Source organism: Micrasema longulum, unplaced genomic scaffold (genome assembly GCF_059751315.1).
Source record: "Micrasema longulum isolate JH-2025_06_02 unplaced genomic scaffold, ASM5975131v1 h1tg000850l, whole genome shotgun sequence".
NCBI classification, from domain to species: domain Eukaryota; kingdom Metazoa; phylum Arthropoda; class Insecta; order Trichoptera; family Brachycentridae; genus Micrasema; species Micrasema longulum.
This window is the reverse complement of record NW_028278042.1, coordinates 315,076-339,924: the sequence shown is the minus strand read 5'-3', so window position 1 is coordinate 339,924 and position 24,849 is coordinate 315,076. Positions and strand designations below refer to the sequence as shown.

The following is a 24,849-nucleotide window of genomic DNA, read 5'->3' as shown; positions in this document are numbered from 1 at the left end:
AGCATCAGTATTTTAATTTCTATAATGGGTTTCAATACAACGTATTAAAATTAAATTAGTCTTGTATGATAACGGAATATTAATCAATATTTATTTTACTTATATTATGTCTAAAGTTGAAAGATTCGCTCACTAGACGTCAAATGTCAAACTGACATTTCTAATTTCTATGGAGACCCGTTCGAAAACATACTACGATCGTTTTAATATAATATAATCACTACTTAACTCTCCCTTCCCGGTGATATGTAGCTAGTACATATTGCATTTAATAACTTTAATATCTCTATAAATGTAATGAATGTTGGTTTGAGTTTTTCGGTATTCCTCAGTTATACATTTACGTATCGGTAAAAATGATTTTTTTATTAAATAATTAATGCTTATTGGGAACATAAAAAGCGTTTTATCAAAAATATAAAATATCACCAATACAATTAAAAGTTTAACAAGGTTTCGCATGCAGCGTTCGTAGTAAAAGAGTAATCCTAATATTTAATTGTCTCACACACTTTTACGTCTCACTTTCGATAGTACGGGTATATTTGATAGCGAGAGAGACAATTTTTACGCGTCACACGCGTGAACAGCAAAATTTCTTGTACTTCTCTCACACGCCCGTTAGCTGCGTTAGTAGCTGCCTGACTTTCATTTGGAGCGGTTCTGTTACGCGCACTGAGAGCATGAGTTAATGTGTTTTACACGTTTTTAGCAATTAGATCAAAAGTATTATCACTTTTGACTGCAACTATAAATAATTGAAGCAATTGCCGATGAATATTACACGTTTACAATTTAAAATCTTTCATTTTTGCATGTGTAGTGACTACATAGCACCGTAATGCGCCGATTATTTTAGGACAGTAACTTTTTCATTTAAGTCTAAGAACGGTCGCTGCAGCCTCTTCTAACAAACATTTCAAGGTGTGGGGTGACCCTGGCTTGGATACGTGCTGCGGATGCCTCAGGAGAGCCTTTAACCAAGTTGTTTTTTTCAACACTCACAGTCCTTTGTCTTTCTGGAAAGTTGTCGATGACGATCTTTCGGTTGTATTTGGCAGAATTAATTCAGCGGACGTGGGATTGACGAAGGAGTAGGTGAAAGTTCTGTTTGACGATAGGGTATCCTAGAAGTGTCTGATAATGTCCGCATGCTCTCTTTAAGAGCGAATGTGGAAAATAACTAATATGAACGAAAAACTGTAAAGTGTAAAGTTGGAAACTGTCAAGTTGTAAAAATTACGTTAATAAGGTAGAAATCGGATATTAAAATGCTTTTTTACACGCGGTAAAAATAAAAGCATTTAATTGCAGTGAAAAGTTTCGTGAAAATGCATGAAAAAATTACCTAAAATGAACTATTCAAAACGTACAAAACTTTAGCAAACAGTTGTTGCTGAAAACATTTTTTTAATATATTTCCCGTGAAGTTGGGTTAAGCGTATCTTTAAACGTGCTGAGTTCACTTTTCAAATGTCAGGACAGCTAGTGACGTTACGGGCTGAGTAAGTTTAAAAAAATTATAGTAAAAAACATCCTAGTGATGATTATACTTTACAAAAGAAAATTGTCTTAGTTTAATAAATATTTTTTTTTTTTAATAAACGTCCTCTGAATTTATCAACCAAAAACAAAACTAAACCTTAAGTTATAATTGTTATCTGTTTTTTGCATTTGCTACACAGTCTATACCAGTGGCGTGCGTTCCATAAAGGCACAAAAGCAGTGCCTACCCTACTAGAATTTCATTAAAATAATAGCAAAAAAAAATATCAAAAATATTAGTAACTATTTTTATTTACTAATATTTTTGATATGCAATATGGAAGTCTAGGCATCTACAGGGCTTATGACCTGTCAATGGTTGGTTTAAGTGGCCACTTTACACACTGTGTAACATTCACCATTCTGCCTATATTTGAACATACATATTCCTTCAATTCTTTCATCTGTTGATGTTTGTGAAGTTAAAGAGCTGAAACCTTTATTTATGCGGGTGAGATTCATCTAAAAAAAATAAACAACGCAACGCGTGAAAATATTATTTTTTCAATTTCTATACTTCTTCATGGACCGGGTAACTTCACAAACATCAACAGATGAAAGAATTGAAGGAATATAGATGTTCAAATATAGGCAGAATGGTTAATGTTACACAGTGTGTAAAGTGGCCACTTAAACCAGCCATTGACAAGTCATAAGCCCTGTAGATGCCTAGAGTTCGATATTGCCTTCTCTTAAATGTTCTTCATCTCTGTTGTAATATGAAAATATAAAAATATTTTAAAGATGGATTTCGTAGCAATATATTATATCAAAAAATAAAAATATATCATATAAATTTAGCATTTATTTGGATATTTGATGTAGCTTAGATAATTTCAATATAAACTACCTACAGCATTGTGATTCAAACTAATGTGACTAGTGAAGTAAACCGTTTGGTAAGATTGATTAGGTACTTATACTGTATAAAACGTACTTTTTTTTTACTGCCTACCCTAGTTGAAAACTCTGTGCACGCGACTGGTCTACACACATTTTAATACGTGAACGCGAAATAAGTTTATGACATCCTCCGTATTATGCAGAATGTGCATTGAGCACCGCTGCAATGGTTCTTACCTGTTCAAATTCAATGTCCGGGACTCTGCCATGTGCAAATGTCAGTTTGAGGAGGAAAACATAAAAAATGTGTTTTTTGGATGCTTCATAAATGACTGTTAACTTTATTCTCTAACCGATCTCTGAGATATTAACTTTCCCGTTTTTTATTATATTCGAACTCTCCTGTCCGTATTCAATAAACAAGTTTTTAAAATTCTACATAAATATCGAGTAATGAATGGTGTTATATTATAAATATGTTAAATAATGCGTAAAGTTTTCAAAATATCAAGCATTGATTTACTAACTTGTATATATTATTAAAACAAATGTAAAAATCTAAACAAAAAACATAATAAAACGAAAACTCGACACTGGCTAGAACACCCCAGTTGGGAGGTAAAAAGGCCATAAAAAACGAAAAAGAAGAAGAAAACATCGCGCGAACTGTCAGCTGTCAGTAAACAAACAATCGAGTGCCTAGCTCCTTGATTGCTTTTTATTAATAAAAAATATGTAATGAATATTATCCAATAATATCCATTTTATCGGTTTCAAGGTTGCCCCATTTTTATGTAATATTTAATAATGACGACATTATCACACACAGAGTTTATCTTTCTGTCATCTCTGTCGCGACCCGGTTGACGTGTTTTTCCATTGCCGCGATTATCAAAGCAAAATATTATATCGACCATCGGCCGATATAAATGTAATATTATCAAGTTCTTACTTCAGTATCATTCAGTTCGCGTCAGTGTTCTGCGGCAAATAGCGCGTCTGTCTTGTTAGAGACACATTGTTAGCTACAATGGCAGTATTCAACCCGACAGGTAAGCGTTTAAACATTAAAGTATAGTTTTTATTTATTTTTTATTGAATAGTCGTATTTAAACATTGAAAAAATATACAAAATGAAGTAGTATTTCATCAATGACGTATTTTTTATTACTACTACTCTACTACCATCACGCCATTTCGCCGTAGGGGTAGGCAGAGAGAATGGACCGCCACACACGTCTATCTTGGCATATATTCCTAGCTTCTTCCACATTCTGCTTTTGACATGACCAGACTTAAGATTTTTGTTTATCTGATCATGCTGCGTCTTCCTCGGCCGTTCTCGTCTCACTTTACTGTAATTTTTGCCATATTTTTACCATTCTTTCGTCGTCCATTCGTTCTTCATTAAACCTGATTCAGATTTACACTCTTGCCTGATTTCATCATTTGTAACCCTGTCATACATTGATTTCCCACACATTCGTCTAAGAGATCGCATTTTGACAGTATTCACTCCGCTTTCATCCTTCCTCTGCCAGTTCCATGTTTTTTATTCCATACTAACTAAAACTTGTTGGAACTAAAACTCCCATGTACACTGCCAGTTTAGCTTCAATTGACATATTTTTATAAGCAATTACTGTGCTTAGTGCTCCGTTCATTTTGTTGCCCGCTTTCACTCTCCTTTCAACACCTTTTTCTACTCTTCCATCTCTCGAAAACATGCTTTCCGGATAAATGAATTCTTCTACTCGTTTAAGACATTCGGTGTTTCATTAAATTGTTGTGACAGTAATTTTTTTGTTTAAATTTTATGAAACATTGTGTATCATCGCTATGATTTTTTAAAAGTTTTTGAGTTTTGAAATTGGAGCCTGGAAACCGGAAATCTATCACTACAACACTATAATTGATTAGTTATTGTTCACAAGGACGTGTGACGTTTCAAAGTCATCATAATCAGTGGCGCTACAGCCCGTTGTAGGCCCTGGCCTCTTCCAGAATCTGTCCCCATTCCTCCCTCACCCTGCGACTCTTCTCCAGTTCGTCGGGCCAATCGCTCTAATGTCACTTTCCACATTATCCAGCCATCTTAATTTTGGTCTGCCTCTGCTTCATTTGCCTTCCGGAGTGGTATAAAGAATATTTTTTGGGGTGTGGTTATCATTCATTCTGCGCACATGGCCCGACCATTGTAATCTTCTTATTTTGATGAATTGTGCGATGTTGGGTTCGCCATACAGTGCCTCTAATTCATGATTAAACCGTCTCCTCCACATTCCGTTTTGGTTGACAGCACCAAATATCTTCCTTAATATCTTTCTTTCAAATACTAGTATTATGTATATGTAATTTTAATACGTTTTTGATATTTTTTTAACCTGTATTGGGCATATTTTGTTATTTAAAAAAAAAACTTTTTTTATTCTTGTAATTTTTAACATTTGCACTCTCGTACTTGTTCAGTTTGTATATATACATACTTGTAATTTTTAAACTATTTTAATTTTTCTTTCCCAGATCGTATAATGTATACATCATTTTGAATTTATTTCCCTACCTAGTAATATGTTTATTTTGTCATTTTAAAATATTTTTCATACCCTTTTAATTTGTAGTGAATCATAATTTTTATTCTGCCTTTGTAAATAATGTTATAGTTTAAAATATAAAAACGTCTGTAAATAAATATTGTTATCTGCATGTCGCTAAATGAGTTTTTTTAAAAAACTCCTTGGGAATATTATATAAAATTATGTATAATATGTTTTCAATTTAATTTTAAAAATATGTATTTTCATCTCTTTTGGTCATAACCCAGCATACGGCACCATATGCAATGACCGATCTGAGAAGAGTTTTGTAAATAATGGTCTTAGTTTTTCTAGTGAGCAATTTGGATCCCAGATGTTTAAACAAGCCATAATAACATCTGTTTATCATTAGTCATTTCAGTACCTAAATATTTAAAGGAATTGACATTGTCTATGTGGTGTGACCTAACGTCAATTGCCTGTTGTACATAGTTTATTTGTGACTTTCCTGCAAATATATATTTAGTCTTAGATGTATTTATTTTTAGACGTTTCAAAGTAGTTCATTTTTATTGTTTTTTTCATTTATTTTGGAGAGAATTGGGATGTAAAAATAAATGCTCTAATTTTTACCACGTGTAAAAACATTTTTTCTATCCAATTGCCCAAAGCACTAAACTTTCTAATTGATAAAAAACTTCAAACTTCTCGGTTTTATCAATAGAGTGACGGCGGACTTCAAAAATATTAATACCATCAAAACTCTTTATTGCTCACTAGTTCCACCCCATCTAGAATACCCTTCTCCTATTTGGTCTCCATTCTACGGGACTCATATTGACCATATCGAGTCTGTCCAACACCGTTTTCTAAGAAAAGTGGCATGGTTGCTCAGATTACAAAGGGGTAATTATTCCTATTTTGAAATAGAGCAATCTCTTAATCTGTCTTCATTGGAGAGACGTAGAACTGAGATGGACCTTATATGCATTTTCAAAATACTTAATGCTTTAAGTCATGTCCCATCTCTGTTGCAATCAATTTCTTTTCATGTTCCCAACCGTGTCACCAGAAGTCAAAATCTGCTATTTATAAAATCTTCTAAGAGCAACTTTGGTTTTTATGCCCCAATGTCCAGAATGTGTAGATTAGTCAATTCATCACACGACTTGGAATACTTTGGGATAGATCTTCCGGCTTTTCGTAGATCTCTTCGCGACTAAACAGTGTGGGATGAAGTTGGATTGGCGTGGTTTAGCTCGAAGTCTTAGGTCTTTCGTTTTTTTGTATATATTGTATACAATCATTGTTTTGCCCTTGTTTGTCTTTGATAAATAGTTTTATGTTCTTTTTGTTCAGTTTCTTGCATTTATGTTTCTTCATGTAACTGTTGTAATTGGCTTAGGCCGTATATATAATATATAAATAAGGTGATTTGCGAATTCGGGGTTGTTATTGTGGAGTATAATAATTAGACAAATATTTAGATTGACCTACTACTCGGTTAAAGTGTACAATCTACTTCCATTATCCATAAGGACAATTAGTAAGTTCTCACAATATAAAATTGCTATTAAGAAATGGATAGTGGAGGTGGGTTGCGCACGGATCGATGAGTGGATCAAGCCAAATAGGTAAAATATGTGTACTGTTTATGAAATTTGTTCTATTGGTCTATATAAATTTGGTTATGTTTTTTATGATTATTTTAGTTCATATTGTTTATTGTGTTAATGATAATTAGGTTAATTGGATTAATTACGTTTTTTTTATTGTTATTATTATGTTAACTTTGTTAAATAGCTAATCTTAGGCATGTTTCACATTTTGTAAAATGTTTCCCTCGGCACGGGACACAGTGAGGGAACATTATTTTGTATAAAAAGAAGAATACAAACAATATAAAAGTATGAATAAATAAAATAATATATTTTTTCAGAGCATCAGCACAATAGATACAACCCACTTAAAGATGAGTGGATCCTCGTGTGTCCTCACAGAGCATTACGGCCCTGGACTGGACAGATGGAGGCAGTAGAGGATGAGTCTCCCGGTTCGGAGTCGAATACGATGAACCCTCTTCTTCCGGGAGCTACGCGAGGCAATGGAGAGGTATTTAATTACAGACATTAAATATTTTTTATTTTAAGGTACAGTTGGCGGGTTTGTTGCTATGAAGAAATATTTTCCAACCCTAATGACAAATTAATGGTGTTGGTTTACTGCGGTTTGTATATTTTGGTTTACCTTGAGAAGTAGGAACCCGAGCAGCCTGGCAGTACCTACCGCATTGCAATAATTTATAAACTCCACATTCAAACATAAAACTGACAGCTTTTGTTTTAAGTTAACGTTTAAAGTTTTTTCTTCTTTATCCACAGTGTCAACATTGTAAAAAAATACGAATGTTTATTTATCTGCAATTGAAGTTGAGAAAGTGGTATGTTTGTAAGCATTTATTATAATTTTCTATAGAGACAATATGCAATGGCGATTGGCTTTGAAAAATCTTCCTCTGGTAGAACGAGCGAATTCAGTCGGCATATATATATGGATAATTTTTATAGCGCCGTTTTTGTAAAAATCACCTCAAGGGCGCTGTACAATAAATAAATATCCCACCACGTCTTGCAGCTACAGAGCGCATGGACGGTTGGGATTCTTGTTCCTCGTCTCCAATTATGATATACAGGAGCTAGATTACAGCACGTCTTGCAGCTACAGAGCGCATAGACAATAAGAAATCTAGAAGCTTGAAGAATTTGTGTATCTGAGAAGTATGTTAACTAGGGATGGAAAGGAGGGTGAGTGCCGGGAACAGGGTAAACGGTGCACTAAAATCTACTTTGGCAAACAAATGTTTATCGCAGGAGGCTAAACTAGCAGTTCACAACGGAGTTCTAGTGCCAACTCTAATGTATGGGAGCAAAGTATGAAATTGGAAAAATGATGATGAAAGTAGGTTGAATGCTGTCGAAATGCGATCCCTCAGGCGAATGTGTGGTAAAACGATGTATGATAGGTGCACAAATGTCGAGATCCGTGATGTGTGTAAGGCTGAGACACGCATTATTGACAGAATCAAGAAAGGGGCGCTGCGTTGGTTTGGACATGTAGAGCGAATAGACTGCGAAAGAACGGCTAAAAGGATCTACGATGATGGATGCAGAAAACTAGGAAGACCGAGAAAGACATGGCACGATCAAGTCCATCAAATACTTGAAGATGGACATGTCAAAAGTAGGAATAATCGGCGTGCGTGCATGAGAAGATGTATGCATGTAGAGGAAGCGAGGTCTGTATGCCAAGATAGAGTGTTATTGCGTTCTATCCTCTCTGCCTACCCCTATGGAGAAACGGCGTGATGGTTTGTTTGTTTGTTTGTGTAACAATTCACAGGTTATTTCATGCTAAATTTTTTAAAACAGTCAACACTGATATATGCGCATTCGCAGTAACTTTTATAACACAAACAAACGTCAAAGTCAAATCGAGACTACTGTCAGTGTAAGCGAGAACATAGAAAAAACTGTCAGGGAGTTGAATCCAGTCCTTGTCTACAAAAATTTGGACAAACTCAAAATATTGTTGATAAATTACCTGGTCCATGAAGAAGTATAGAAATTGAAAAAATGACATTTTCAGGCGTTGCCTAGTATGTAGGTGAAATAATTCAATTGGATAAATCTCACCCGCATAAATAAAGGTTTCAGCTCTTTAACTTCACAAACATCAACAGATGAAAGAATTGAAGGAATATAGATGTTCAAATATAGGCAGAATGGTGAATGTTACACAGTGTGTAAAGTGGCCACTTAAACCAGCCATTGACAGGTCATAAGCCCTGTAGATGCCTAGACTTCTATATTACCTTTTCTTAAATGTTCTTCATCTCTGTTGTAATGTGTTAATGTAAACAGCTCCCCAGGGAGTTGAATCCAGTCCTTGTCTACAAAAATTTGGACAAACTTAAAATATTGTTGACAATTTTACAACTAAATACAATTTTTTACAATAATCAAATACATATATTTACATTAACGTTTCCCATTACGTAAAAGAAATAAATAATTCTTGTGTACATAATGGGGAGTGACGTCTTACAATAGATTATCTTATTTTAATCAATAATATTTTTTAAATAACATATATAAATTACAAAAAAGATATTAACGATGTTTTCAATCAGTGTTACATAAAGAAGAATTATAGATGTATTTTTTTTCTTCTTTCTTAAATATATTGTATTCCTGGCTGTACCTTTTACTATCTTTGTTCATTTCATAAAAGAAAAATATTCCTCTGTAAGTATAATGATGTTGTGCGGTAGTTGGTTTTAATTTAGGAATTAAGTGTTACCACCTGTTCTAGGACGCGTACGTACGTTTTGAGACCTAGAAATAATACTATTTATTTTATCTTTATGTATTTGAAGCAAATTATTCTTTTTATATAGCAATTTTATATCTAAAACCTTAAATTTTTAAAATAAGTAATAAGTAATACTTTTTGCTATACCATCATTATTCTACCACTATTCCCAAGCTTAAATTTATACCCGATTTATAAGTAAGGCCCTTATAGTAATAAAATGTGTCTTGTCGGCCTCGTGCTGTAATGGTCAGCGCGTTTGCCTACCATGCCGATTTCTCGGGTTCAACTCCCGGCATTTAAATGGGTGTTTCTACTCTAGAATATTTCATAGTCCCTGGACGTACCTGAAGCGTAAGACTTTTTTAATTTTTTTTTTTTTATATAGGAGTTGCTTTATTATATACCTTGCTTATAATATACAAGGTTTATATTTCAAAAAAGGATTTTTCTGCAATTAAATTTCTTTAAATTTATCTAAACTCTTGGGATCAGGAGGGATATACTAATGTGGGCCAATCAGGAACTTCTCAGCATTTGCTTATGTGGAGAGGAAACCACTCAAAACTCTTCAGGAGAAGCCGGCCTGTTGGGAGTAGTCAACAGGCCTTCTGTTTCACTAGAGGAGTGTTCGGCATTTTCTTCCCTACTTTGGTTTATTTTAAGCGTAAGAAGCGTAAGACTGAGCATCTTACCTGACAAAAATGATCAAGATACGGTGCAATTGGTGTACCAATGCAGCGCCCTATGCACCATTAGGTGCGGAAAGGGAATGATGAGTGAAATATTTATTAAGAAAAATTGAGAAATTAATTTATTAATCGAATGCTGATTAAAATAATTAACTCACTATTCAAAGGGTCATTGTAATAGGAACAAATGTATTGTTCATTTCCAGATCAACCCAGTGTATACGTCTACTTTTGTCTTTCAAAATGACTTTCCGGCTCTTCTGGAAGACGTTCCTGATCCTCCAAAGACTGAGGATCCCCTCTTCAAAATGGCCCCCGCTAAAGGCACATGCAGGTTTGTGCTGTCGAAATGCAATCTCTGTGTCATCAAACTGTGTACATAAGGTGAACAAATGACGAGATCCGTATATTATAAATAAAATCAACATATTACAACAGAGATGAAGAACATTTAAGAAAAGATAATAATGAAGTCTAGCCATCTACAGGGCTTATGACCTGTCAATGGCTAGTTTAAGTGGCCACTTTACACACTGTGTAACATTCACCATTCTGCCTATATTTGAACATCTATATTCCTTCAATTCTTTCATCGGTTGATGTTTGTGAAGTTAAAGAGCTAAAACCTTTATTTATGCGGGTGAGATTCATCTAATTGAATTATTTCACCTACATACTATTATTATAGAGATACATGAGAAAAAAAAATAGTTAATAAAGAACAATATTAAGAAATTTTATACAAATTAATTTATAACCTTTTGAATACTTAACCTATATTTATATAAAGACAGACGAAATATATCAACTTCACCATACTCGTTACCTAGCCGCTGGCCGCTGGTCGGTGTAGTCTAGGTATTGGTGAATTGTAATAATAATTCTAGAATATGCCTCCGTGGTCTGGTCTCCATTCTATGTCAATCGCATAAATCACATTGAATGAAGTCCAACATCGCTTGCTTCGAAAAATACCGTGGATGCTTGGACTAGAGAGAGATAATTATTCTTATGCTGAAATAGAGTCGATGTTAAATATTTCTAGTCTACAAAAACGTAGAACTAATATTGACTCCATATATATGTTCGGCATACTAAATGGTATAATCGATGTTCCATCATTACTGGGACAAGTAAAATTCAATATTCCGACTCGTAGATTGAGAAACAATGAAGTACTGTTCATCGATCAGCATAGAACAAACTATGGCCTAAATTCTCCAATGACCCGCCTTTGTCGTATTGTTAACTCGAGACAAGATCATCTGGACTTTTTTGGTTTAAGTTTACAGCGGTTTAAACGAGCACTAAATAAATAGTCCAGATCTTGTCTCGATGTCCCTTATGTTTGTCAATGCTTCTTTCTTTTTTTAAAAATGTTTTAAACTATTCTTTTATTGTAATATTTAAACCTTATAAATTGTATACATGGACAATGTCCGTTAATAAATAAATAAATAATTGTAACTGCCAGGAGATTAAAAAAATAATGTCAGCTGCCGAGTATTTCGAACAGGTACTTTTAAGTTGATAACACTAGTTAATTCCGGGACGTCCAATACGCCATTTGCTATTTTATATAAATTTAATAAATCATTTATAATTCTTCTTTTACAAAGAGTTGACATATTAAGTGTACATAATAAATTATCGTAATCAATATTTTCAGTGGGTATATTAAGTTTGTAATTGATGAATCTAAGGAATTTACATTGTACTCTTTAATTTAATTTAATTTATATTTGTTCTAGAGTGATGTGTTTTCACCCCAATTCAGATGTCACCCTTCCTTTAATGTCAGTTGGGGAAATAACTTTAATAATCAAAGAGTAAGTTCTCACATATCATATTTAATATATCACACGCAGGGGCGTGCGGTGAGGTTTTTTTAAAAAAAATTATATCTTAAAGTAGGGCACACATATCATACATATTGTTATGTGTGTTCATTAGAACACATATTATTAAATAACATTGCAAATATATTTAATTTATAAATTGTTTATCACATATGTCTTGACCATTATTTTAAATTTTGATATGTTTTTTTCTTCATAAATATTTTTTTCCATTTCGTAATACTTTTTAATTGCTTTAAATAAAATTGAATTTTGTGACATTGCCTTTTTCCTAAATGCAAGTCTAATTTTGTTCTTTTCTCTAGTATTGTGATCGTGTTCATGCTGGTTCCGATCAATTTTTTTCAAAATTCTGTTTTTTTATCAGAGTTTATAATTTTATGAACAAATGTCATTGTATTGTAAAATATTCTTTGTTTATATGTTAATAATTTCATTTCATTTACCATCGACTTTACCCTCGTGTATCTGTTTTTTTTCAAAATGATTCTAAAGGCTTTATTTTGTAATACAGTTAGTTTATCTATGTTTTCTTTCAATTAAGAAAACAGTCACTCGGTACTACATAGATAAAATATGCACCTACGGACACAGCAATTCAAGTTAAGTGCTTTGAAATGAACTAAAGTCTGTTCATTATTACAAGAACTTCCAAATAAACAAACAAGCCGCGCGATACCCGACGGAGAATAGCCTATCTCACACATATCATCTTAATCTGAACGGCACGGCCAAATTATAGTGGTTTATTGCAACAGAGAGGAAAAATATTATTGAGAAGGGAATATGGAAGTCTAGGCATTTACAGGGCGTATGACCTGTCATTTATTTATTTTCAGTTCACAGACAGTAAAAGATATCACAATATAAATACAATTTATAAAATAAAAAATAATAACACTCAACATCTTTCACCAATTATATGTAAACACCAATAGTCACAAAAGAAAAATTAAAAATTGTATATAGACCAAAATTACGTTTTCATTATATGTTATTAAAACAGTTTATTAGAATTTATATAAGATTAATTTTAATAAAATTTGATTTAAGATAGATTGGCTGGTTTAAGTGGCCACTTTACATACTGTGTAACATTCACCATTCTGCCTACGTTTCAACATCCACATTTGCTCAACTCTTCCATCTGTTGAATTTTGTGAAGTAAAAGAGCTTAAAACTTTAATCGCATATTTATCACATATTCTGCCCATGTTTGAACATCCACATTTCCTCAACTCTTCCATCTGTTGACTTTTGTGAAGTAAAAGAGCTGAAACCTTTATCACATATTCACAAAAGCCAAAGACAGGTCATAAGCCCTCTAGATGCTTAGACTTCCATATTCCCTTCTCAATAATGTTTTCCCTCTCTGTTGAAATAGATTTAAATATGAATAGCTCCCTAGGGAGGAAATCCAGCCAGCTTGCAAGCATTTGGACATACTTAAACATTGTTGAAACATGAATTGGTTTGTTAGGACTACTTCCACAGAGCTTGTGAGATCTCAATTTGCGCGTGCGCGCACTTTTGAATTCGGTACTGAACGACTGCCCCGTGGGAAGCAACAGACTTACGCAGTTCCTTATTTCAGAATTAGACGGAGCGCAATGAATTTAAGTTTCTATCAAGTCTCCTCTCTTCCATCGCTCTCCCAATCATGTAAGTGATAGGGCATACTTTTGAGTAATTTGGGGGTTTTCATAGCACACGTTTGGACTTCTCCAGTAGCTCGATGTCTTTAGTGAAGTAGGAACTCCATACTTGGAATTCATACTCCTATAGAGCTCTTATTTTTTATATTTTTTATTTGACACTTTATATACATATACAATAAATATACATATAAGGGCGGGCATATTGCCTTAAGGCAATTTCTTTCTACCTACCCAAACCGTTCAGTTTGAGAAAATTATAAATACATAGACATATTGAATCTTACAATTTTATACAAAAATTAAAAGCAAAGGTTAACAAAAATAAATATATATATAAAAAAAATAATAACACTATACCATGAAGAGAGGAGAGGGGATGGGAAGGAAAGAAGAAGGATAAAGGAACAATTAAAATATTTAGATAGTGACATTTCAATCTTGACTTAAATGTAAATAAAGAAGGGGCGTCACTAACATTAGTGGGTAGATTATTCCACAATCGAGCGGCTACTACTGTGAAAGAAGAGGCAAGAAAATTAGAGCGATGACGGGGTATTAAAAAGGTTCTCTCGTCACTAGAACGAAGAGATAGTCCGTGTTGTGAAAGAGGTTGGATGAGCTCTCTCAGATGAACAGGCGAAGTGGGATATTGTGAAGAAGTGATAGAATGTGAATGTTTCTTCTGTGCCTGATGCTGAGCCAGTGTAGTTGCGTGCGATACTCGGTTATGTGGTCAAATTTGTGAAGATCAAAGATATAACGAACACAAATATTCTGCAATCGTTCTAACTTATCCAGCAATTCATAGTTAGCATCTGGATAGCATACATCCACGTAGTCAATGTCTTGTATATTTTAAGGAATGTCTCTGGAGCAATGATGATTTTCGTCTTCAACTGCTTTTACAGATGGATCCAGCAGATGCTCGAGTTAGGAGCGCGGTACACCTGGGTTCAAATCTTCGAGAACAAGGGAGCTAGCATGGGTTGTTCGAACCCGCACCCTCACTGTCAAATATGGGCCTCTTCGTTTCTACCCAACGAGCCGCGGATCAAAGACAAGTACGTAAAAAACTTTTATGCATTGCAACAGAGATGTTGAACATTTCTTTTAAACTTTTCTTAAAGGTGACAACTTTGGATGACTTTGGTCTTCTCCAAACAGATATATCTAGTATATGTATTTGTTTTATATATTTTATTTATTTTATTTATTAAATTTATTTTATTTATTTAATTTATTTAATTTATTTAATTTATTTTATTTATTTTATTTATTTTATTTATTTTATTTATTTTATTTATTTTATTTATTTTATTTATTTTATTTATTTTATTTATTTTATTTATTTTATTTATTTTATTTATTTTATTTATTTTATTTATTTTATTTATTTTATTTATTTTATTCATTTCACTAGCAGTTCACAACAATGTTCTAGTGCCAACTCTAATGTATGGGAGCGAAGTATGGAATTGGAAAAATGATGATGAAAGGAGGTTGAATATCGAAATGCGATCCCTCAGGCGAATGTGTGGTAAAACAATGTATGATAGGTGCACAAATGTCGAGATCCGTGAAGTGTGTAAGGCTGAGACATGCATTATCGACAGAATCAAGAAAGGGGTGCTGCGTTGGTTTCGACATGGAGAGCGAATGTACAGCGAAAGAACGGCTAAAAGGATCTACGATGCAAATGTTGATGGATGCAGAAAACGAGGAAGACCGAGAAAGACATGGCACGATCAAGTCCATCAAATACTTGAAGATGGATGTGTCAAGTGTAGGAATAATCGGCATGCGTGCATGAGAAGATGTATGAATTTAGAGGAATCGATGTGTGTATGCCAAGATAGAGTGATATGGCATTGTATCCTCTCTGCCTACCCCTACGGGGAAACGGCGTGATGGTTTGTTTGTTTATTAATACTTTTGCAATGTTTGTATCCTTTTTTTATACAGAATCATGTTCCCTCTCTGGGGTGTCCCGTGCCGAGGGAAACATTTTACAAAAAGTGAAACATGCCTTAAACAAATTCAACATAATAATAAAAATAAACGTAATTAATCTATTAAACCTAATTATCGTTAAGTAAGCAATATAAACTAAAATAACTATAAAAAACATTTTATATAGACCTGTAGACCAAATTTCATATACAGTACACAAATTTGACCTATTTAGCTTGATCCACTCATCGATCCGTGTGCAACCCACCTCCACTATCCATTTCTTAATAGCAATGTTATATTGTGAGAACTTACTAATTGTCCTTATGGATAATGGAAGTAGATTTTACACTTTAACCGAGTAGTAGGCCAATCCTCTTTGACCGAAGGTTGTTTTAATTTTTAATTGTTTTTGCATCATCAGGGTGGAGTATCTAGTAACTCTTGTATTTGTGAAAGAAGTCATGGAAGGTAGAGAATAATGTTTGTGTGCGTATAGTAACAGAGCTTTTACATAAAGTTGTTTTATAGATGTTACATTAAGATTTTCGAATATACCGAGGGAGCTTGGGAATGGGGAAGGCGAAACTAACTTAGGTTTGATGTTTTCAAGTGTTCGCTCATATCCTTCACTAGGACCCAAAAAACTCTGTTCTTTTGCTACAAAATCAATAACCTGAATCTGCTGCTAACTTCGACTGCTAAGTATCTGGGCGTTGGATTTGTGAACACCCTGACATTTCATGATCACATAGAGGCAATCAGTGGTAAAGCATCAAAGATGTTAGAATTCGTTCTGTGTGCTGCCAGGGTTTTCAAAATCACCCGCGTACTTACAATTCGTCGGTGTGAAGTAGACTCAAGAGTGGCTCGGTGATTTAAGGGCCACATGAACTGATGTACTCTCTTATGATGGAGATAATCCAAAAGAAGTCTCTGAGATATCTCTACGTGACAGAGTGCGGGTATTATCCTCGGCTCTACCCGACCGAGTCTCTCTAGGGTGTGCTCGACTACAACAGTTTAGAGACTATAAGGAATGTGTATTTGACTACACATTTTTATCCATTGTTGCGCGGTTTAATCGGTAATCTTGAGATTATGATGAGCATTGGTTTGTATGTTCCTGATAATTACCTAACACAGCGTCAGCATAGATTGTTTCATATTCCGATATATAGGAGCACCCTGCCGTTGGAAGGGCTATCGCTACGCTGAACAACATCGCTCTGGATGTTGATCTGTTCCATGTATCCGAAGGGGTTTTCCGGAGCAGGATTCTCCTACTACTGTACGTCTTGAATTTTAGTTTGTAATGTATGTGTTATTTTAAATCAATGAATTGAATTGGATTGAATCACTTTGTCTTTGCAGACATCCCTCGCTTCCTCTACATTCGTACATTTTCTCACGCACGCATGTCGATTATTCCTACTCTTGCCACATCTTGGACTTGATCGTGCCATGTCTTTCTTGGTCTCAATGATATTAACCTATTTAATGCTTCAAATATTCTGTCTCATTTGTAATGTTATTTTGGTCCAATAAAAATTAATTTGAATTTAAATTATGAAAAATATTGAAATAATTGAGTTTTTCAGATGTCAATTGGATTATTTGAAAGCACACGGATCATGCTTGCTCGAGGACTACGTAAAGAAGGAACTGGCTGCCAAGGTAAGGAAATATTAATTAGATCTGATTTGCAACAGACATTTTTTGAGAAGGGAATATGGAAAGCGAGCGATCTCCTTTCAAGTGTCAAATAGAACCTCGTATAGAGTGAACTTAGGTTCGTATCAGGTTTGCCAACTGAAAAAGGCGCTCCAATGTTGGCAACCTGAAAATGTTTATTCAAGTACTTCGCTCTCCGTTACAACATCAAGCAAAAGGTGGAATATTCTGATGTTCAGACATTTGAAGAAGAAAAAAAAAACATAAACGTATTATTTAATAATTCGTTTTGAAAATATCATGTTTTTAAAAACATTTTGAAAGTAATACAGGTCTATGAAATACAGTCCAGTAAAAAAATATTTTTTTGCTTATTATTAGTAGCATAAAAAATATTTTTGTCGGCGTCTTGGTGTAATGGTCAGTGCGTTTGCCTACCATTCAAGAGGTCTCGGGTTTGATTCCCAATATGGTTGATATGAAATATTTATTTAAATGCATGTTTTCATACTAGAATATTTCATAGTCCCTGGACTGGTACCTGAAGCATAAGACTGATCATCTTGCCTTCATGTAACAAAAATTATCACGATACGCTGCGATTGGTATACCAACGCAGTGCCCTTTGCACCATTAGGTGCGGAAAGGGAATGATGATGATGATGAAAAAATATTTTTTAATTAGTAATTTTGAATTTGTGCTAAAACGGTCATTCCATTGGCCACGCCTCTAATACGTCACGATTCATGTTTATTTGTTCCTGACCATTCAAATTGGTTAAGAACGTTGTCACAAATCTTGACGTCACAACTATCAAGGCCAAACACGTCGCGTTTTTCTAGCTACGTATTAAAAAAAAAAAAAAAAATTGTATGAAAATATTTCTTCACAATATCCACATTGATTTTAAAAATACAATTAATTATTTATATTTTGTTTAGTGAACTATCGTACTCGGTAAGGAATACTTTTAAATTATTTAGTTTTAATCTCATTTAATAAGAAATAGTGTTGTATTTCAAGACAAGTTATAAAAGTCATACTTAAACAAAGATGCACGGGTACGCTAATGAATTATCCAGTTTTATAAATGACTTTTTCGTCGCTCGGCCCAATCTAAAGACTCACCGCTCGCTACTGATACAAATATATATATTATATATATATATATATAAATGTATACATATGCATAACCATATTATGGTGTCTTAAATCAATTGAATTATAAAAAGTATTTTTTAAAATCAAATGTTTGTGCTGCATTAGAAAATATTTTTCTTGAAACTATTAGCCGCTAGTGCCATTTGTTATGGGTTATTTATCAAATATAAAATAGACTCCTTTTATTTGCCATACTACCGCTATGGACATTTTATTAGAATTTTCGTAGCTTACCAATCTAAAGACTCCGCTCGCTACTGATACAAATATATATATATATATATATATATATATGTATACATATGCTTAACCATATTATGGTGTCTTAAATTAATTGACATATTACAACAGAGATGAAGAACATTTAAGAAAAGGTAATATAGAAGTCTAGGCATCTACAGGGCTTATGACCTGTCAATGGCTGGTTTAAGTGGCCACTTTACACACTGTGTAACATTCACCATTCTGCCAATATTTGAACGTCCATATTCCTTCAATTCTTTCATCTGTTGATGTTTGTGAATTTAAAGAGCTGAAACCTTTATTTATGCAGGTGAGATTCATCTAATTGAATTATTTCACCTACATACTAGGCAACGCCTGAAAATGTTATTTTTTCAATTTCTATACTTCTTCATGGACCGGGTAATTTATCAACAATATTTTGAGTTTGTCCAAATTTGACAAGGCAAGACAAGGACTGGATTCAACTCCCTGGGGAGCTGTTTATATTAACATATTACAACAGAGATGAAGAACATTTAAGAAAAGGTAATATAGAAGTCTAGGCATCTACAGGGCTTATGACCTGTCAATGGCTGGTTTAAGTGGCCACTTTACACACTGTGTAACATTCACCATTCTGCCAATATTTGAACGTCCATATTCCTTCAATTCTTTCATCTGTTGATGTTTGTGAAGTTAAAGAGCTGAAACCTTTATTTATGCAGGTGAGATTCATCTAATTGAATTATTTCACCTACATACTAGGCAACGGCTGAAAATGTTATTTTTTCAATTTCTATACTTCTTCATGGACCGGGTAATTTATCAACAATATTTTGAGTTTGTCCAAATTTTTATAGACAAGGACTGGATTCAACTCCCTGGGGAGCTGTTTATATTAACATATTACAACAGAGATGAAGAACATTTAAGAAACGGTAATATAGAAGTCTAGGCATCTACAGGGCTTATGACCTGTCAATGGCTGGTTTAAGTGGCAGCTCCCCAGGGAGTTGAATCCAGTCCTTGTCTACAAAAATTTGGACAAACTCAAAATATTGTTGTTAAATGAATTGAATTATAAAAAGTATGTATGTTTTTTTGCAGGAGAGGATAGTATGCTTCAACAGCGATTGGGTTGTTCTCGTGCCATATTGGGCCGTATGGCCCTTCGAGACTATGGTCCTGCCCGTAGGGCACTCCCCTCGCCGGCTGACTGACTTGGACCAGAATAGGATCTCCTCCCTTGCAGACATTATAAAGCGACTGACCTGTCGTTACGATAATCTTTTCAAATGTAGTTTCCCCTACAGTATGGGATGGCACGGTATGTATATAAATGTTTATTTTTTCGTTATTTTTATGTTTTACGTAATTTAATTGTAATTTGGAGTTTGCATCCGTTGTGTGGAGCCCACAATACAAAACAAACAGAAATAATTGAAAATGTTCAACCATTTTTTTTTTAAATACCGTAAAACGGGGTTAAATTGCATCACTTTTTAATAAGATCTTGGAGTGATCCTAGATAATAAACTAACTTTTCTGGAACACTTTGATAATATAGTAAACAGATCCTTAAAAATTTTAGGCTTTATTAATAGAACTACGTCTGATTTCCAAAGTATGCTTACACTTAAAACACTTTATTGCTCTTTAGTTCGCCCTATTCTTGAATATGCATCTGTAATCTGGTCCCCTCATTATGCTGTTCATATCAAGCGCCTTGAATCAGTTCAACATCGTTTTATAAGAAAAATTGCATGGAAGATGGGATTGGAAAGAGGAGACTATTCATATTCTGATATGGAGAGGTTTTTAAGCATATCAAGTCTTGAAAAACGCAGATGCATTGCAGATATAATCTGCATGTATAAAATTATGAACTGTCTCATTGATGCCCCTGAAATTTTGCAAAAGATTATTTTTAACGTTCCCACCCGTAGACTAAGAAATAATGAAATGCTTTTCCTCGGTCACTACAGGACCAATTATGGTGCACAGTCGCCTTTGCCCAGAATGATCAGGCGGGTGAACGATCATCAAGATCTTGATTATTATGGTGTAAGGATGTCTTTCTTTACAAATCAGCTAAAGAATCTGTATAGTTAGCCTATGCTTTTTACTTAATCTAAAAAATCTATCATCTGTCTTTGCTGCTTATTTCTGTTCCTTATATTTTTTTATTCCTTTGTAAAAATTTCTTTTAATTGTAATGTTTATAATGGACTTTGTCCGTAAATAAATAAATAAATAAATAAATAACTTTTCAGCTATAATGATTTTTTTCATCGAGGAGCTGAGTAGTGTTTTTGACAATAAATGTCATGGTTATATAATATATTTCCTTTACTTTTTTGTGGTTATAAGTATATTTTGTAGTTTCATATACAAGCTATAATTTTTTGAAAAAAGCCCTAGGGCGGGGTGACATTGCATCACTTTTTTTTCTTTCAGTATCTTAATAGATTCCACATGGACATGGAAATATTAATATGAATATTTTTTGGTAAATTTAGTAAGAAATACTGGTATTATCAAATACATGACAAAATTCAACATACGAAACCACTTTACTCACCTTAGAATGATACACACTGTTGAAGATGTGATAAGAATTACCCATAGAAATTATTCATAAAAACTGCACAACCAACCCAAACCGCTAATCGCTCAGTACTAAAGTACCATATTGAATGGAAAATAACCTTAGGTAAGAGTGAAAAGTGACATCCATTGAATATTTGGAGAAACAATGAGTTATTGTTAGTAGCAATGACAACAGGTGTCTCTAAAAACTTTTTTTTTTTGATGCAATGTTACCCTTGATGGTGCAATTTAACCCCGTTTTACGGTACCTAGATTATAAAAACAATAAAACGCTTTGCACTTACAGCCAGTCTGCCAAACAAAATGGATTTTTTACCCTTGAAAATAGACGCACTTTGTCTGAGTTATGCTATTTACATAAATTATTAAATAATAGAGTAGATTCTTTTAACCTACTCTCCAAAATTAATCTCAATGTCCCCTTTCGCGTGACAAGAAATAAGCATTTATTCCATCTGCCAGTCTGTAGCACTAACTATGCACAACACTCTTTCCTCTATCGTTCTTGCTCAAACTATAATGCTTTTTATTCATCTATTGATATATTTTTCATGCCCCTTAATTTATTTCAAAATAAATTAAGACTCATTCTTTCTGGCTACGATACGATCCCACTTGCTATTTAATGATGCTCACACTTACACACATCTGAACACTTACTCCCCCACTAATACACATCTACACTTACTCTCATACAAATTCACATAAACACACCCTTTTGTTGTAACACAATTTAATATTTTTATAATTTTTTTTTTATTTATTTAACTTTTTGTACATAATGTTATTTGTACATTGGCGGGCTTATTGCCAAATGGCAATTTCTTCCAACCAACCAATAAAATAAAATTTTTATTTTTATAATTCAAGTTACAGAACATATTCAATAGAAAAAAAAAGATTAAAAAGCTGAAAGTATATAAAAATAGAAATAAACGTATTTGTTTATAAATTACCTTAAATCAAAACTATTACTCAACGGGAAAAAGGAAAAAAGAGGAAAGAGGAAAAAGGAAAGGAGGAGAGATTAAGGAAGAGAAAGGAGATGTTTCTTCAGACATGATTTAAACAGAGATAATGTAGTATCATCTTTGATGGTGGATGGGAGATGATTCCACAGTCGAGCCGCATGGACACTATATGAGTTAGAGAAGAAAGAGGAGTTGTGTATGGGTATTAAGAGAGTGCCTTGAGAATGATAACGAAGAGGCAAACCATGAACTGATAAGCGTTGAAATTTTTCACGCAGGTATATAGGAGCGTTAGGACTATGAAGTTCATTGAACAGAAGTGAGAGGGAGTGATAGTCTCTCCGCTGTCTAATTTTGAGCCATTTCAGTTGCCTACGATAATCAGAAATGTGGTCATATTTCCTAAGACCAAAAATGTACCTTATGCATGTATTCTGAAGTCATCCAAGTTTATCGAGTTGCTCACAGCTTAAATCAGTCATGGAAACATCAGCGCAATCTAGAATGGGTAGTAGTAATGCTTGTACAAGGGTGCATTTAGTACTAATGGGTAAGAATTTTTGCAACCTTCTAAGTGAGTGTAGACTGAAAAATATTTTGCGGCTTAATTCATTAGTATGAGCTCGCCAGCAGAGATGTTCATCCAATTGTACTCCTAGAGTTTTTATAATATTATGTACGATTCTTATTTAGAAACTTTGCTGGTCTGTCTTTAAACCGTTTTTTTTAAATGTTATTATATCATTGTTGACGGTTTGTTTATTTAAAATAAATAATTAGAAATTTGATTAAAAGAAATGTTTTTCAACAATGTTTTGAGCATGTCCAAATATTTGCAGACAAGCAGGATTTCCTCCCCGGGGAGTTATTCAGATCTAAATTAGTTGCAACAGAGGGAAAACATTTTTAAGAAGGGGATATGGATGTCTAGGCGTCTACAGGGCTTATGACTTGTCATTGGCTGGTTTAAATGGCCACTTTACACACTGTAACATTTACCATTCTGCCCACATTTGAAGATCTATTTCCCTTCAAACCTTTCATGTTGATGTTTGTGAAATTAAAGAGCTTTATTTATTTATTCATTTATTTTATTTTATTTGGGAAATCAACAGTTCTACATACATATTTATAGTAAACAAACAGATATAGTGTATAAACTCAGAACTAATAACAGATTTCCACATAGTATACAAAGTTAGTAAAGAAAATATATTACATATCAAATAAATACATACAATTTATACATATAAAAATGTAATTTTCATGTGCTCAATAATCAAAGAATTTTTATATATTTATTTTAAGAACATTAAGTTACTGTAAATTGGGCTGGATAAGGACAAGAATGCTCGAAGAGAGGATAAGGAGGGGAGGGGAGATGTACATATTTATTATTATAATGTCTACTAAGTTACATAATGCATTTTTAGTGTAAATTTTAAATCTGACAGAGTGATGTTTGTGTAATCTATATTTTTAAATTTTGTATTGTACATTGAAAAAGTCCTACGAAAAAAAGCATTTTTAACATACGATGTTTTACTTATTGGTACATGAAACAGGTGGTACCGTCTGCAAATCCTGGCTGGCACATATTAAACCAAGCAGCTCATAATTGATAAGTTTAAGAAAGGGTCTCTGAGATGGTTTGGTCACGTAGAACGAATGGACGACGAGAGAATGGTAAAACAAGTATATATGGCAAAAATGAACGGCAACGTTAGACGAGGACGACCAAGGAAGACGTGGCATGATCAGATAAACCAAAATCTTAAGTCTGGTCATGTCAAAATCAGACAGAACCGAAGGGCATGTATGACAAGATGTATGAATGTGGAAGAGGCTAGGATTGTATGCCAGGATAGACGCGTGTGGCGGTTCATTCTCTCTGCCTACCCCTACGGCGAAATGGCGTGATGGTAGTAGTAGTAGTAGTAGTAGTAGGATATATAAATAAAAACAGAAAATAATAATACATTCATACTAATTAAAATTTAATGCAGTTTTTACACGTGTTCAAAAAATTTCTTTCAATTTACTTTGAATTTATTTATAGATATATTAGTTTTAATAGGTTTTAGTTTGGTTAAATTATAAAAACACTAATATTAATGAAAAAGAAGAAAAAAAAACGCAAAACAATATAGGAAAAAAGGTTCAATTCGAAATTCAATTATTCCGTGCATTTTTTTATCAACCCTCGTATACGTATTCTGTGATTCCAGGCGCCCCGACTGGTCCTGGCAAAGGCTCCGGTTCGCACTGGATCCTGCACGCTTCCTTCCTGCCCCCTCTCCTGCGCTCCAGCAGCGTGAGGAAGTTCTTCGTCGGCTACGAGCTCCTGGCGCAGGCCCAGCGAGACCTCAGCCCCGAAAAGGCCGCCACTCTTCTGCGGGACCAAGATGAGAGGCATTACAAAACGCCGAGGAACTGACTTAATTGTCTGCGGAATCGAAGATTTATTTTTATTTAATAAAGTAACTTTTATAACTGACATGGTATCTGTTTTATAATTCTTTCGTCATTAATTTTTATCAATCGAAAGTGATGGTTTTTGAAAGGGATGAAAATATAACTAAATGTGAGATCAGTGTGAACGGAGATATTCTGAATCAGGTAGGAGAATTTGTGTTTCTGGGAAGTATGTTTACTGGGATGGAAAGACCGAAAAACATTTTGAAAGGAGGGTGAGTGCCGGGAACAGGGTGAACGGTGCACTGAAATCTACTTTGGCAAACAAATGTTAATC

At 33.8% G+C, this 24,849-nt stretch overlaps 1 protein-coding gene across 1 annotated transcript; it reads left to right on the top strand.

The window, feature by feature from the left end:
• The first annotated feature begins 3,038 nt into the window (after positions 1-3,038).
• Positions 3,039-24,594, top strand: LOC148278630 (putative galactose-1-phosphate uridylyltransferase). Its single transcript, XM_088231128.1, has 8 exons — positions 3,039-3,440; positions 6,865-7,037; positions 10,195-10,322; positions 11,740-11,817; positions 14,414-14,566; positions 17,057-17,132; positions 19,624-19,843; positions 24,326-24,594. The coding sequence occupies exons 1-8, from the start codon at positions 3,419-3,421 to the stop codon at positions 24,532-24,534; spliced, it is 1,059 nt and encodes a 352-aa protein (XP_088087254.1). The 5' UTR covers positions 3,039-3,418; the 3' UTR covers positions 24,535-24,594.
• The last annotated feature ends 255 nt before the right edge of the window (positions 24,595-24,849 follow it).

Excerpts from the sequence above, each read along its gene's own strand:
- LOC148278630 (XM_088231128.1), top strand. The coding sequence starts at position 3,419 with ATGGCAGTATTCAACCCGACAG. Across the intron at positions 3,441-6,864 it reads GGCAGTATTCAACCCGACAG|AGCATCAGCACAATAGATAC; the intron begins GTAAGCGTTTAA and ends ATATTTTTTCAG. Across the intron at positions 7,038-10,194 it reads CTACGCGAGGCAATGGAGAG|ATCAACCCAGTGTATACGTC; the intron begins GTATTTAATTAC and ends GTTCATTTCCAG.